The following is a 15,247-nucleotide window of genomic DNA, read 5'->3' on the forward strand; positions in this document are numbered from 1 at the left end:
GTGTGCAAACCTGGTAAAGACCTATAGTAAACGTTTGACCTCTGTTATTGCCAACAAAGGTTATGTTACAAAGTATTGAGTTGTATTTTTGTTATTGACATTCTGTCTCTCACAGTTGAAGTGTACCTCTGGTGCAAATTACTGACCTCAGTCATCATTTTAGATGGGGGAACTTGCACAATCGGTGGCTGACTAAATACTTTTTTGCCCCACTGTATGTCATAAAGGGAGCAAGCACGTAAGGCTGAGTTCGACCTCAAACTTCAGATACATCAGCTTGAAATTGAAGCTGAGAAGGAGGTAAAGTTAAAACAGCTAGAGGTGGAAGCTATGAGGCTCAACTTTAATGCTTTGAAAGGATTGCAACAGCACTGGAATGGCCAAAAGAAATGTGGGCTGTGCTACTGCAATGCAAGCTAGTGGGCAAAGCACTGGAGCTTGTGTCATCTCTCTCTATCAAAAATAGCATGAAATACAATCTACTGAAGAGTCCATCTTTCGTGCTTATGAACTTGTACCTGAGGCCTACCAACAAAAGTTCAGGAATCACAAGAAGTCTAATGGTCAAACATATGTAGAGTTTGCACGTGAGAAGGCAGTTCTTTTTGACAAGTGGTGCACAGCAAGTGAAGTGAAGAAAGACTTTGAAGCTCTTCGTCAGTTAATCCTATTGGAAGATTTTAAGAATCTGCTGATGAGTTCATTTTAACCCATAAAAATGTGTTTGCATCATCCCCTCGTTCAGATAAGGTTTTGATCACACGCTCACCAAAGCCTGATCTTGGTCAGCCTGAAGCCAGAGCTAAGCAACCATTACTTTCCCGTGAGGTACCTGAATGCTTCTATTGCCATAAAAAAGGTCATGTCATTGCTGATTGCCTTGCACTAAAAAAAAATAAGACTACACCGCCGCAACCCAAGGGCGTGGGTTTGATTCAAAATGTGTCGCCTCCCAGAACCCAAACATCTCAACGTGAAATAGATCCTTGTTTCAAACCTTTTATCACACAGGGTTGTGTTTCTTTAACAGGTGATACTGTTGACAACCAGCCTGTAACAATACTGAGAGACACGGGTGGTTCGCAGTCTATCGTTCGAGAGGGTATTTTGCCTTTGTCTGTTGAGTCATCCTGTCAGTCAAGTGTTGTGGTGTTGTAGGTGTTGTAGGACCTTTACAAAAATCAAAGTCAGGGAACCAATACATCCTATCAATGATGTGTGCTTCTACTAGGTTTCCCGAATCAGTGCCCCTTTTGAAGGATCACCGCTCCTGTCATCAGTAAAGCTCTGGTAGGGTTCTTCTCAGTGTTTGGTCTTCCAAAGGTAGTCCAGACTGATCAGGGAACCAACTTTAAGTCTAGAACCTTTGCTCAGGCATTAAAAGCATTAGGAGTAGAGCACATTACATCAAGCTCCTACCATCCTGAAAGTCAGGGAGCACTTCACCAGATATTAAAGTCCATGCTCTGCAAATACTGTCAGGAGACAGGAAAGAACTGGGATGAGGGTATACCATTCTTATTGTTCGCTTCTCGTGAAGCAGTGCAAGAGTCCCTAGGCTTTAGTCCTGCAGAGCTTGAATTTGGACATGAAGTTAGAGGACCATTGCACATCCTTAAAGAACAGCTAGTTGTTCCAACTAAAACACTAAAGAGCATCCCTGAGTACGTGGCTAAAATTAGAAAGCGCCTTAAATCAGCTTGCGCTATTGCCAGGGACACCTTAACTGCTAGGCAGCTAAGGATGAAAAAACACTATGATCGGAGAGCAGTTGCTTGTCAGTTTAAACCTGGTGATCAGGTTCTAGTTCTGCTCCCCATTCTGGGCTCTTCTCTGAAAACAAGGTTTTCTGGATCGTACGTTGTGGAAAGGAAACTCAGTGAGACCAATTATGTTGTTCAAACTCCTGATCGTCGTCGCAAGACTAGAGTATGCCACATTAACATGACGAAACATTATCTTTCTAGAGAGAATAGAGAGAATGAAGATGATCCCCTCACTCCGCACAAGGTTAAGTCTAGCTCCCCTATAGCATGCGTAGCTTCAGATATAGCCAATGAAAGCAGTGAGGAAGATGCGGTCCTGCGCAAAGATGTGTCACAGGGGACGAGACTAAGTAATAGTGAGATTCTGTCTGACTTGTCCCACTATTTGTCTCACCTGTCACTTAATCAGGTTGAAGACATTCAGAACCTGATTGTGTCCTTCCGGTGTATGTTTGGGGATGTTCCTACCCAGACGAGTTTGATATCCCATGACATTTTTCTTACCAGTCCTGCACCCATTAAACAGCGTGCATACAGAGTCAATCCCATCAGGGTAAGAGCTCAGCTAAGTTTTGGTTTTGTCTTTTTGGGAACAACCTAACTGTCCCTTTCTCCCCCACATTTGTTGTATGAATTTGGGTTATTGTTTATGTGAGAAAGCTGCCATTAAACTTGCTTTTGTTATTACACTTGTACCGAGTTTCTGGAGTTGTTGTGTTACCCCCTCCTGCCCTCGAGGAGGCGTAACAAGGTGATTATTATAATACAATTACTTTGTTGAAATTAATGGATTACAAGGTGGTCTTTTCCTGTTTCATATGTTATGCTGTCCCCTCTCTGATTTTGGTAGTTCCACACATTGCCGGAAACCCAAACAAAACACGAAATTAGAGTCCTATTAATGCTGGTGGCATCAGTTACACAATGGATCCGAAGCCAGCACAACAGAGCCAGCAGTGCATGAACAGGAATGCATTTCTTACTTGGAAATTCTGACACCACTTCATATTTAAAGAGGAAACGGATGGGTGAAATCTGACAATTCAATGCAAACTCTGTTTGGCAGCAACCAAGTTGCACTCAAAAGACTCCACCCCCAACCTAAAAAAACATCTGGAAGGAAGTTATTTTTAAAAAACGAACGTTAGCCTACTGCAACTACCTTGTGTTAATTGTGGTAGCTATCTGGGTTATGTGCCACTTCAGTATCTTTGATGTACTATCGCTGTGTGACTGTTACAATTGATGAATAGCATTAACAACCTGCTAGCTGCAAATAATCGTGCAGTTCTGAAAGCAGTCGATGAACTAACCTGAGATAATGCCAGCTAACAATGTTAACTCAGTGGCGAGTAGCCTTCAGTAATAATATTAAATCACACAGCAATAGTACATTCATGTAGTTGTAAAAAGCATGACAATATATTAAAAGCATTCAGAATACGTTACTCTCATTGAGTAACTTAACGGAATACGTTACAAACTAGATTTGGGGGCATGTATTCTGTAATCTGTAGTGGAATACATTTTAAAAGTAACCTTCCCAACACTGTTGTAAAGTGAGTCACAATATATGTCACACATTTAGCCGAGTGACTAACAGTGAATATTATCATTCCTTGGTGTGTGCTCTAGTACTACTCACACTGCACTACTTTTAAAAACAGTTGCCATTTTTAAACAGAGCCCAAACTAAAATTTGAAGTTGTATCCTCAATATCAGAATTTCCACAAAAAAGTACATTTTATTTACCATTTTATTAATAAAGCACATTTTGCATTATTTTTAGTAAACTCTATGATAGCAAAAGAACCACAGATAATGACCTCCTAGTCATAATGTGTCAGTAAATCTAACTCCATGTCATAGAGAATTAATTGCTTCAAATTTAACTCCAGGACTAGTAAAGGCTATCTCATCTTATCCTATAGTTTATTATCTTGGTATGTTCTGGTTTTCCTAGTCACTTTCATCCAGTGCTCACGACTTCACAAGACGAAGTGAAGTGCAGTTAAGAATATCTGCAGGGTCAGGAGAGACTAGATCAACCTTGAACCCCTCAGCAAGTGATATCTTCAACAGCTCCTCCAAAAAGCCTTGCATGTCTGTGATTTCACAGTGACTGTAGTGCATGTTCATCATGTCATCCGACCACGTAACCTCAGGGCTAGACAAAGTTAGGCCCCTGTATTGCTGCTTGTCATACTGTTCCTGTGGGAGTTCATCAGGCTTTGGCACCCATTCCAGTTTCAGTCTGTTCTGCCTCGGACGACATAGGTGAGGGCTGTTGAGACCCTGGGGTGTCCTGTAGGAGAAGCGCTCACAAAGCAAACCTAGAAATGCCCTCCAGGTACAAAAGAGGTCGACTGTGAACGCTCGTACAGAGCATGTGCGGAGTTCATAGTTTTCAGGCCCATGGCGCAAGTTAAAATGGAGAACACGGACCTGAAATAAGAGGGAAGAACATACTGACTACATATCCCCCAGAGTATACACAAACAAAGAACCGGTTGTTCCATGGCTACACATGCAAACAGGTGCACAAACACAACCTCTGTGTATGTCTTGTATATACACAAAACACTAGCTGTGATGGTTTATTGGGAAAAGTTATTTGATTAAAAAAACCTTTGAACACCTGAATGAAGAACAGATAGAGTCTAACTAGAAGCAGAACAGAACCAAACACAGCCAATCCCTCAACATGACTGTACTCTCTGCTCATATTTCATATTAAATAATTAGTTAATTTTTTGTTAAGCCATAATTTACCAAATTACTATGCAATTTGAATGTGGTATGATATTATGCACCTGTTCTTGACTAACTTATGAAATCGATTAAAACATAACAGTTGTCCAAAACCATAAATAACACCTGTCATCATACTTACACTATTTATTAATTCATATTATTTATAGGGTATTTCCTTTTTTCTCGCTCATACATATGTAGGTGATGACCTGCTGCACAGTTCTGAGGAGATTGTTTTTAATTTTAAACGTTTACAGATTTCACTTTGACTACAACTGTCACATTTAAACTTCTGTCAATATCATCACTGATTAATGGCATAAACATTTGGAAAGTACTAATCATACCCACTATCCTATAACTGGATGATTGAAACTTCGGTGTTGGCTAGTTTTGTTTATTAGGTTAACTTCTTCACTAAAACACTATTTGATACCAGAGCTTTACAAGAAATGGGTCACCTCCATCATATCTGTATGAGCTAAATTAACAATCAAAATGCAATTAAGATGTTAGGCAACATCATTTTCTCATAAATTGTAAAAAAAAAAAAAAAAAAGTACAGTCGTAGCGTAAAAAAAAAAGTACAGTTGCAATAACTATTGCTACCACAATAGTTATTGCAACTAATTTAATGCACTTCACCAATACTATGACTGTCCATCATTATATGCAGTAAATATGTGAGGGTATTCGGGGGTTTGGGAAATGCACCTTCTTTCTTTCTTTACTGTGCAAAAGTCTTCGGTCAATCCTCATTTCTTTATATTTTGCTTCCAATGACTCATTTCTTAAAGAAGTCTTCAGAAACAGATCTTCCTGAAGGTCTTTCAAAGTTTTTTTTTTTTTTGTTTTTGTTTTTTTAAAATAGGAATATATTTTGTGTTTAAACCACTTAGAAAAATGGAGCAGCCTGTTGAAAACAAAACAAAACAAACGCACACAACATGAAACTATATGACCAGTTTCTTTTGTTGAATATCAGATAAATGGTGATAATAACAGAGTTCGAAAGGCATAAAATTGTTTTTTTTGTTTTTTTACCCATAAGGCAATTCCACACAGCTCTTCACTAGAAACTTGGCATAGCTTGGCAAGGTGTGGTTCTTAAAGGACAAGAGAGGAAGGCGCAGATTACACAAGAACTGTATTCAAAAAAATCAATGGCAACAAGTCAAGCCAAATCTGACATTCTTGGTTCAAACTGTTACAACGTTTGAGGGAAGGCAAGAGTGAACAGTGAATAAAACAGGAGGTTCTAACACAGTTTGAGGCTGCATTTCAGCCAGTGGTGCTGTAATATATTTTCCGAGCAAAATATAAAGAAATTGTTGCCCAAGACTTGCACAGTACTGTATATAGAGTGCAATCAACCAGAAACTGCCTTTTGTGTCATTTAGCATTTATGGAAAAAATTACAAATTTGGAGGCTATAGGAAATAAATGGTCATTTTAACAAATAATTTGGGACAGTGCCTGCTTTACCATTTCCTAAAAAGCAGAAATACTTCTGACTGAGTCAGGATTCACTAAAGAGGTGCAGTAACAAGGTTTTTTTTGGCTAGCCTTACTGCATATGCACTTGTAGGACTTTTTCTTTCGGTGTGCAAACTTCAAGAAGGCATTTTACTGATGTTTGAGCCATTATTGAATGTGCAGACACTGTCCACACATGTTTGCTGAGGTCAAATTGAGAAAATAATATAATGTCTCATTTTTTATATTTATTATCTTTGTACTACTTTTGAAAAACAAAGGTTATGGACTTTAAATAATTTGCAAACCATTTTGTCCTGTTTCTATTTTTCTGCACTTAAAAACAAACTGTTTGGCTTGTAGTTAGTGGTCAAGAGTAAACATGATCGACTAACCTAATAAAACAAACCTATTATGAGCAGATGAACAGTCTAGCTAACCTCATCACACGTACCTTGGAGTCGACTTTTACTATCATGATGGCTCCTAGCGGCCCACCTCTAAGGCCCAGAGGCACCGATACCTCATAGTGACGAATCTCCTCCAGCAGACGGGGTATCTGGAAGAAATCTGCCTCTCTCCTGAGCAGTGCGAGTTCAGTGAAGCCATCTGGCAGATCCAAAGAGCCAGAGCGCAGGTAATTCAGAATGTAGCGAAACACTTTACCGTCACGGTCTATGAAAATGTTGCCGCAGCTGTCCCTAAGCATAGGAACTTGTCCGGTGAACATGGTGCCTAGCATCGAGTCACGGCAGCGAGTTAAAGTGTCTAAGGTTGTTGTATAGACTTCTCCACCGACGTTCAAGCACACAGGGTCCTTAAGAGAGTTCTTCATGCTGTCATCTGAAGAGTTGAGATCCAGCATCCTGTAGGTGAAGCTGTGCTTTTTATACCTGTGAAGTCAGTGTTGCTTTTGTGAGGACAAGAATTATGCCCTGTTCAGGAATGTCGAGGACTGTGGAAGATTCAAGTATTTCTTTTGTTTCCCCACAAAGCCTTTATTCCTTTGACAGTCAGCAAGCCACAGCAGTGTCCTGGATACAGCCAAGTTCAGAGAGATACAAGAAAATCTGCCAAATCTGATTCAGAAACTGAAGATAAAACTGCCGTTTCAAAATATGAAAAAGGCTGCTGTTCTTTTTCTTCTCACTGCTGCTTCAAAGTCAAAGTGACATCTTTATAGATGCCGGCATTTCCAATGATAATCTGCGGCCGAAAACTTTTATTGATGCATCTCTTATAAGATCCTGAATTGTGTCAACCAGCAGCAGGCCTACCGGGTAACCAGAGTAGCATGCAAATGACTGGACTCTTGGCTCCGTCTCAATGAAACTTGCTTTTATTCTCAGCTCTCACCCACTGTCTCTGACTCGCACACACTGGAGATGTCTGAGCAAGACACAGGGGACTGGGGATTTGTCTGTAATGTCCTCTTAAAGTGATAGCTCACTGAAAGGTGTTTTTATCCACTGTTAACAAATGAACAATGCCCCACACATTTTTCTTCTCATACACTGTCAGGAATGCTAAGATTTACCAGAAAAGAGAATAAAAACAGAAAAATAGAGTTACCTACCGAAAAACAAACAAAGCAAAAAACTGATTTTGTTCCTATGAAAAATACAATTGCTGAAAGGAAATGCTAATAAATTATTCCCTTCTTTGGAGCGCACGATCAGGTGTCAAACAAAACAAAAAAATGCCCCTTGAGGATGATCCCAAAAGCGAGTCAGTCTCCGTAGACTCTCACGTCAAAATGCCCAGAAAAGATTAGCATGTTTAAAGCCTGGCACAAACAAACTATTTTGGTTTCCATGGACAGTTTCCCCCTTTATAACAATTGTACAGGGTCCTGTACTGTGAGCAACATCTTTCTGTAATCTAAGTTTACTTAGCCTGATATCTGCAGTGAAGACACGTGGTCACACAAACATAGCTCTCACTTTGTTAACCCAGAGTTTCACTTGGATGTTTTCACACGAAAGAGGCGGTGTTGGTAGTATCTGCTCAGTCACAACTATAGATAAGTGTAATGGCAGCAGAGCGGATAATTTTACAACGATAAAACTACACTATGAAATATGAAGAGGTTAAATACATAATACAGCTGCTACAGACAGCATATGAGAGGAAAAGCACTGCATGAATGCATGATTACTTTATGTGTTCTGGCACATAAGACTGGAAAACAGCTACTACATGTATTAATAAAATTTAGTGTATGTGAAGAAGAGATGGCAAAAATGCTGACTGTATCAGACCCTGCACCCTATACATTAGCAGTGTTTGTGGGGCCAACAACTACACACACACACACACACACCCCTATACTGTAGTGGTCATTAACGTAGCCAGTAATGGACTGTTCATACACCAGTGTACACTATATGTCGTTGAGCCATAAACCCTCATAGAATGGCATAATTTAATATGTTGTGCAAAAGTCTTGAGCCACCACTCATTTGTTTAAATTTAGATATCTATTTAAATATTTATTATCTCTTCATATATCTGTGAAGGCAAACATGTTGCAAAATGCAAGAGCCTGCATAATAAAAAGTGAGAATGTGTAAAAATAATTTTAATGTAACTTGTGGGGACCAGGATTTTGGTCCCCACAAGTTAGGCTAGCTCCCCAGTGCCAGCTCAGATAACAGTTGTTGTTTCAACACACATTGCTACCACTGCTATATCCTCTACAAACTGTCTTGTGTAGATGACTTAGTGAAACAATTAATTCAACCATCTTGTGACACAACATACATCCTCTATATTGCACAAGGCTGTAACCATCAATAACTTTGCATCTGTCCATTACCAGCTATTTCATTTTGTACAAATCCACTCTTCTAAGTTTGTGTGGTTTTTCTGTCTGACCAGATGCAGCTTTCTGCACCATCTTGTACTTATCACCACACTGTTGCTAAAAGAGAAATTTCCTTCCTTGTTACTAAAATCGATTCTGAAGTATGATTTCACTAACTCAGATGGTGCAGCAACTGTGGCAGTTTGTCTTGAAACAACAGCTGTAACGTCCACATTTTGACTTTTTTCTCAAAACAGATGTTCGACTTTAATCTTGAAATTTCAACTTTATTCTCAAAATTATGAATTTAGTTTTTCTTAATGTGGCCCTAACTAGATTTCTCTGTGGATTTGTATATTTAAAAAAATGCTACAGTTAATTCTAAGTTTTCAAACAAAATTTAATGATGGCTTAAAACTTTTGCCCCTATAATAAAACTTCAGACCAGGTATGACCATCAGGTTGCTCCAAGTCACGTTTAGCTTAGCACACTTTTAAAACAGCTAACCTAGCTCCATCACAAGGTTAGCTTTTACTGAACTGTTATATTTGGAATTGTACTTTCTACAGATTTTATTTAATTGCATTTCATCTTAATTTCTAACATGTAAGTTTGTTTTTATTTTTAATTTGCAACAAATATTTCTTCAAAGTGATCATTAAAGCACTCCTGATCCTGACTGATTAAATCCACACAGAACTCAAATATACACACATATTGTGTAGTATATCACGGGGCATAAAAAAAAAGCCTTGGATTTTTAAATCTATATATGCCATTAGATAAGTTTGTACTGAAAAGCTTATCACTGACCAATAACAGTGTCTCCTAAGTGTTTGTTTTAAGGTTACCAGCTTTACTGAATATGTAGTTATTTGATTCTACTGGTCGTGGTCATCCTGATAACCACGACTACATGCTACATCTTTATACATGTGTGTGTGTTAACCTGTATGTGGTGTATGGTCCTGTCAATGGCCTCAGCGAGTAGCAAAGTCACAGTGCATCCACCGAATCCTCCTCCTGTCATCCGGCTGCCAAAGACGCCCTCCACTTCCATGGCTGCAGACACCAGCTCATCTAGCTCCCTGCAGCTCACCTCGTACAGATCTCTGCCACAGGGACATCGAGTTACAACATGCCTGACAGTGACCTATACAGTAACTCATTTGCTATCTGTACCTCAGACTGTTGTGGCTCTCAACCATATGTTTGCCAAACTCCTTGTATTCTCCTCTTTCTAGAGACTTAGCAGCTTGGACAGTTCTTTGGATCTCCTCAATTACATGGCGAGCTCTTCTGTAGGTAACATCATCCATCCTTCCCTTGGCCTCTGAACCGATAAACAATAAACAGGGTTAGCTTTAACTGATGAGTTTAAAAAACCAAAAAAATATATACAGTCATCTAAAAGTACTGAAATGCTAATAAGTGCTTTCAAATGGCAAACAAGTGGTTGAAACTTAAAGTTATGTGTGTAAAAAAAGTAAAGACAAGTCAAAGGTCAGCAAAAAAGAAATGCTTAAAAAGTTCAAAGCAGTAATAAAATAAGTGAAACATTTATGAATTACTGTAGTGGTGAAAAGATTTGAGTCAGGCAGAAGGCGATACCTTAGGCATGTTGAATAAACCATGTAATTTTTTTTACTTCATATTATTAAAACTCTCAGTTACCGGCTCTCACAGTACATTATTGGCAAATAATTTATTTGGCTTTTGCAATCATTTGAATTCCTACACACTGTATATAATTAATAAAAATAACCTGGACTCAGATAAATACTTTAAGACCTTGTTTGTGGGGACTGTAAGTTGTGGTTTTTAAGGCTTTCAAAGACCTGCCAATGAACTGTAAAACAGTAAGAGAAAATGGATTACAACAGGAAGGAAAAAAAACATCCACACCCTCTAGGTCCTTCATCGTAGCATCCCTCAGACTGTCCTTCCCCAGAATGGAGGCAGCCGTCTCACATTGCCTGCGTCTTATGGGATACTCACTGCAACTCAGAGAGTGCCTTACATTGGAGTTGGTGATGAGAATGACCAGGCCTGGATCTGTCAGAGGAACAGGGGTGGCCTCCAGCGATCTGTCAAACACATTTTTTTTTCTTTTTAATTTTATTGAAAATATAGTAACAATGTCTATCTTGTGTAACCAAAGACCATCCCTCACTAGATGCTTGTACTACCTGCAGTCAATGAGCAATGCATGGCCCTCCTTGCCAAGAACAGATACAAACTGATCCATAATGCCACAGGGTACATCAGCATGAGTGTGTTCAGCCTGCTGACAGGCTAATGCTTTGGACACCTGGTTTCCATCATCTATGAGAAAAAGAAAAGTAAAGAGTAGCTCAAACGGCTCCAACACCATCGGCCTGTTAGTGAAATCAATAAGCATCGGCTGTCAGTACGAGTATGGTTAGACGTTAAGAGTGCTCAAACACTCTAACCATATCTTGGAATACATTTTGTTTTAGCATGAAAGCTGTTATTGCCGGGCCACCATCACTCTAACAAAGAGTGAACAGCAATGGCCCCATCAAAATGTGCCACGTGAGACTGAAAACAAACACACGTGTTGAAACAAGCAGGTAGCAGAGAGGTGATGAGAGGTCAGGACTGTATATCACTTATTCCTTAAGTGAATCTGAAGGCATTTACTACTTGAGAAGTCTTCTTTTGGCATAATGACTTAAATACTACTGGGTAGCTTTATCAAGAATAATACAGCATCATATATCGGCAGATTATTCTAAAATCTGAACGAAATCAAAACAATAAGTAAAATAAATGGTAGAGTATAATAACTGCAAGGACTAAATGTAGTGGAATAGAATAAGAAAGCAGTATAACGCAGAAATACTTGAATTAAGTATTCAGTCACTACCTAGTCCTCTAATATGACTCTAACCTGGCTTGAGTTGCTGCAGGAAGGTGTAAAAGGCCACCTCTAGAGAGGCAGAGCTGGACAGTCCTCCACCCAGGGGGACACTGGTGGCTATCACTGCCCTGAAACCTGGGACTGGAGAAGCTAAAACACAAGACACATAAAAAGTAGACTTTTTGGATTTGTTTTTTAAATTTTGATTGTAAGATTCTGCTTGACATCTGTTCTACTTCACTGTGACAGTATAATGTGTTTACAGTCTTGTTTACCCCTGTAATGGTGTATAACACCCTTTACATAGTTGGCCCAGCGGGGTAACCCTGGAGACAGTGCAGATCCATCACGAGACAGGCAGAAGTCCAATCGGTGAGGCTCGTCAGCGTCGAAGGCTGCGGTTACCACGGTAACATCCTGGCCGGATATTTCACTACCCACCACCACAGTCACTAAAGGAAGGGCCTGACAGCAAATGCACAAGGAAGTGCTTAGTTTTGTCTTTAGTCTTTGTGTCAAGAAGAAATTTCTTTCCAGAAGTTATTTAAAAAAAGAAGAGAAAAATCACTGCTGCACTATTCTTACTATTACTAGCATAAAATCCGTTTGTTAAAATCACATCTTTGTCTGTTTTCGACATGAAAGTGATAATGCAAGACTCAGTTCAACAGATGAAGCTTTCTATTGAGTGGCAGTGTGGAACTGATACCATTGGAAGCACGAGTCCCTGGTTGTAGTCGGTGTGCTCTCCTATTAGGTTCACTCTTCCAGGCGCGCACACCGCCACTCGAGCAGGCTCCTCACCGAACATCTGTCCGTACAGTCGCCGGGCCTCCGAAACAAGCTCGGACACACTCGGAAAGCAACTAGCCATGTAGCAGATTTCTTTAAAGGGTTCAACAAAAATGATGAGCTGTCAGTGTCAACAGACAGGCGAAGTGCTCGAGTAGTCATGTGACGCGTCCTTCTTCTTTTTCTTCTTCTTCTTTATCATTTATTGGCGGTTGGCAAACAGCAAAATGGTGAATTACCGCCACTAACTGGTGTAGAGTGTGCCCTGAAATATTAAAAAAAACCTACAAAAAATCCTTCCAAACAAATTAGTCTGTCTTAAAAAAAAACAAAATATGACCTGATAACTTTCACTCTTCGAGTTCTTGCAAAGTAAATCTAACAAATCCAGTTTCACTTTCATATAACCGAGCTTTTGAATCAGTTTTCTTCTTTCCTCGTCACATTTCTGGCAGTGCACTAAAACATGCTCCATGGTGTTATCTTCTCTACTGCAGTCACATTTTCTTGTATGGTGTTTTCCTTTTAAAAATAACGTGCTATTCAAACCAGTGTGCCCAAATCTGCCTCTCTCCTGTTCCTTCCCGTGCTTCTCATTTCTCCTGTTTTCTTTTGGATTTTGTAAAACCATCACCTTTTCCTCTCTTCCTCCCATTGCTTTTGCCACCTTTCTTCCATTTTCTACTCTTAATCTCTGTCCGACTGACATAGATGACCAGATCCACTGAAATTCTCTTTGTAGCTTCCTTTGCTGTCCTATCTGCTATTTTGTTTCCTTTAACTCCACGATGCACTGGTACCCTTGAGAATGTGACCATAAGCCCCATCATATTGACTTTGTGTCTGCTGAATCTCTATCAGAATGCCGGATCTGCTGTACGAGTGACTGTCTTGCAAACTAGCCAATGATTAACTTGAATCTGAGCATATCACCGATCTTAATGGTCTTCTGTCTTCAATCCACTGGACAGCCAACAGTATTGAAACCCGTGTATACTGATGATCCATCACTGATCCTTTTCCTTACTTTGAAACAAAACTCAAGAACAATAAATGCTGTCCCACTTTGGTTGGTCTTCCTTGCATCTGTGTACATTTTGACATACTTGTAATACAGACCAATGTATTCCTGTGCTGTATGTGAATTTAAAATAAAACCCCTATCCTTGTTCTTTTTGTCCAATAGTGTGAAATTTACTACAGCATCCATGGTGGTATTGTAGGTAATGGTGCTGTTTCACTAATGCTGATCTTGTCCAGATTAACTCATTCACTGCCAGCCATTGGCAGTGAATGAGTTAAACCCATTGACTCATTCACTGCAATTGACGGCTATAGACGTCAATGGCAGTGAATGAGTTAAGTTCAGGTGCTTTCTGACTCAGTGTCGACCCAAAGCTCTTCATTCCTCTTTTTCCCAGCAGGATTGAAAAACAGTTTTTGTTGGATGATGCTGACCATGTCCTTAGAGACTTGTCCAGTAGTTCAGTGTTAGCCGCTCTCTTCTGATTTCTAGTGGCATTTCTCCCGTCTACCTGTACTGCTGCTGTTGGGGTTGTTTTAAATGCACCTGTGCAGACTCACAAAGACTTGCTCCGGCAGCAGAATTATATGCTATACACCCATAATCCAATACTGATATAATTAACCCACTATTAACACTACATTATTTTGCAGATGTTTGATGTTAAAGCAATTGGTCTGTAGGTTCCTGGCTTCTATCATCCTTCTCTGGTTTATGTGCCACATGAGCTTTGTGGTAACTTCCCTACCTCCAAACTCTATCCCTAATATTAATTGAGTTATGAATTTTACCAAAGGTTTTTGCCATCATTTCTTCATTTTTCACTGCTGTAACTTCCCCATCATTTAATACTGGGTGCCCATATTCTCTTATAATTGTATTCATCCTTCTGATCATTGACCATACCTTATCAATTTCTGTCTCTCTCCCCACAGAATTACAAAAGCCCCTCCAACTGTCCCCCGTTGCATTTTAATGGTTTTTCTTACATTAGCTTGTGACTTTTTATATTCAGCAGGATTCTGATAATTCTGATTTCTTTTTAACATTTTAAAAGCTTTATTTCAGCACTTCATCATATTCCTTTGTCCACCAGTATACAATCTTTTTGCTTCTACCTCCGTTCACTTGACTTGAAAGGAATCCATGTTTATAAAGTCAACAAGAGCAATGTGCTGAGCTCATTGTGGACTTAAATTCTTTGTTGTGAGGTTCTGGTTGGTTTGAAAATATCATGTGATTCAGCAAATGACCTGCTTGATTTCTTTATTTTTTGATTATTTATGATAACAGCATTCAAAGAAGACAGATCTTTGCTCCATCGAAAGAGTTGCCTCAGGGGGACTTAGTGGCTCTCATGTAAAAAGTCCTCAGCAAAATTTTGGTTTCTGTCCAATTAAATAGATTCAAGTTTACTAACTAAAACAAGTTGTTGGGCAAAATACTTTTTATATGCCAGGGTTACACTATCAATTTCCACCTGAAGGCCACAGTCCAGGGTAAGTACAAGAATTTAAACAACAATCCTTTTGTAGTGAGTAACTGTATTACAAAGTGACTACTTTGGATAAAACATGTGAATATTTATTTATAAATAATTAAAAAATAAATATGAACACTGAAATCCTGCTATCATTGCGATACTAACAGGTCAAACACAATTTCTTGATAATAAATGGCTTCACCCAACCACTCCACAAGACACTAATTCTTGTAAACTAAATATAAAGAATGAAAGATTGG

The 15,247-nt window shown here is 39.3% G+C and overlaps 2 protein-coding genes across 2 annotated transcripts in view; both read right to left on the reverse strand.

Annotated features, from left to right (window-relative positions):
- Positions 1-12,687, reverse strand: part of galk1 (galactokinase 1) — a 23,252-nt gene extending 10,565 nt beyond the window's left edge. Inside the window, exons 1-7 of the mRNA XM_013915031.1 lie at positions 12,398-12,687; positions 11,964-12,153; positions 11,719-11,838; positions 10,994-11,129; positions 10,710-10,891; positions 9,987-10,137; positions 9,754-9,916 (exon numbers count right to left, since the gene is read on the reverse strand). Of these exons, the coding sequence (XP_013770485.1) occupies positions 9,754-9,916; positions 9,987-10,137; positions 10,710-10,891; positions 10,994-11,129; positions 11,719-11,838; positions 11,964-12,153; positions 12,398-12,562 (1,107 nt within the window). The 5' untranslated portion in view covers positions 12,563-12,687. The remainder of the gene's footprint in view (positions 1-9,753; positions 9,917-9,986; positions 10,138-10,709; positions 10,892-10,993; positions 11,130-11,718; positions 11,839-11,963; positions 12,154-12,397) is intronic.
- On the reverse strand, positions 3,510-7,103 carry LOC102209808 (BTB/POZ domain-containing protein KCTD21). The gene is made up of 2 exons (XM_005749524.2): positions 6,452-7,103; positions 3,510-4,212 (listed from the first exon to the last, which is right to left on the reverse strand). The coding sequence occupies exons 1-2, from the start codon at positions 6,860-6,862 to the stop codon at positions 3,748-3,750; spliced, it is 876 nt and encodes a 291-aa protein (XP_005749581.1). The 5' UTR covers positions 6,863-7,103; the 3' UTR covers positions 3,510-3,747.
- Positions 12,688-15,247: the final 2,560 nt, after the last annotated feature.

The sequence above is a fragment of the Pundamilia nyererei genome, unplaced genomic scaffold (assembly GCF_000239375.1).
Source record: "Pundamilia nyererei isolate P.nyererei 1_Seehausen unplaced genomic scaffold, PunNye1.0 scaffold00248, whole genome shotgun sequence".
Classification (NCBI taxonomy): domain Eukaryota; kingdom Metazoa; phylum Chordata; class Actinopteri; order Cichliformes; family Cichlidae; genus Pundamilia; species Pundamilia nyererei.

Bases quoted from the DNA above. Each gene is read 5' to 3' on its own strand.
- LOC102209808 (XM_005749524.2), bottom strand. From the start codon at position 6,862: ATGCTGGATCTCAACTCTTCAGATGACAGCATGAAGAACTCTCTTAAG. The intron at 4,213-6,451 runs GTACGTGTGATG...CTCTTATTTCAG, and splicing joins TAGTAAAAGTCGACTCCAAG to GTCCGTGTTCTCCATTTTAA.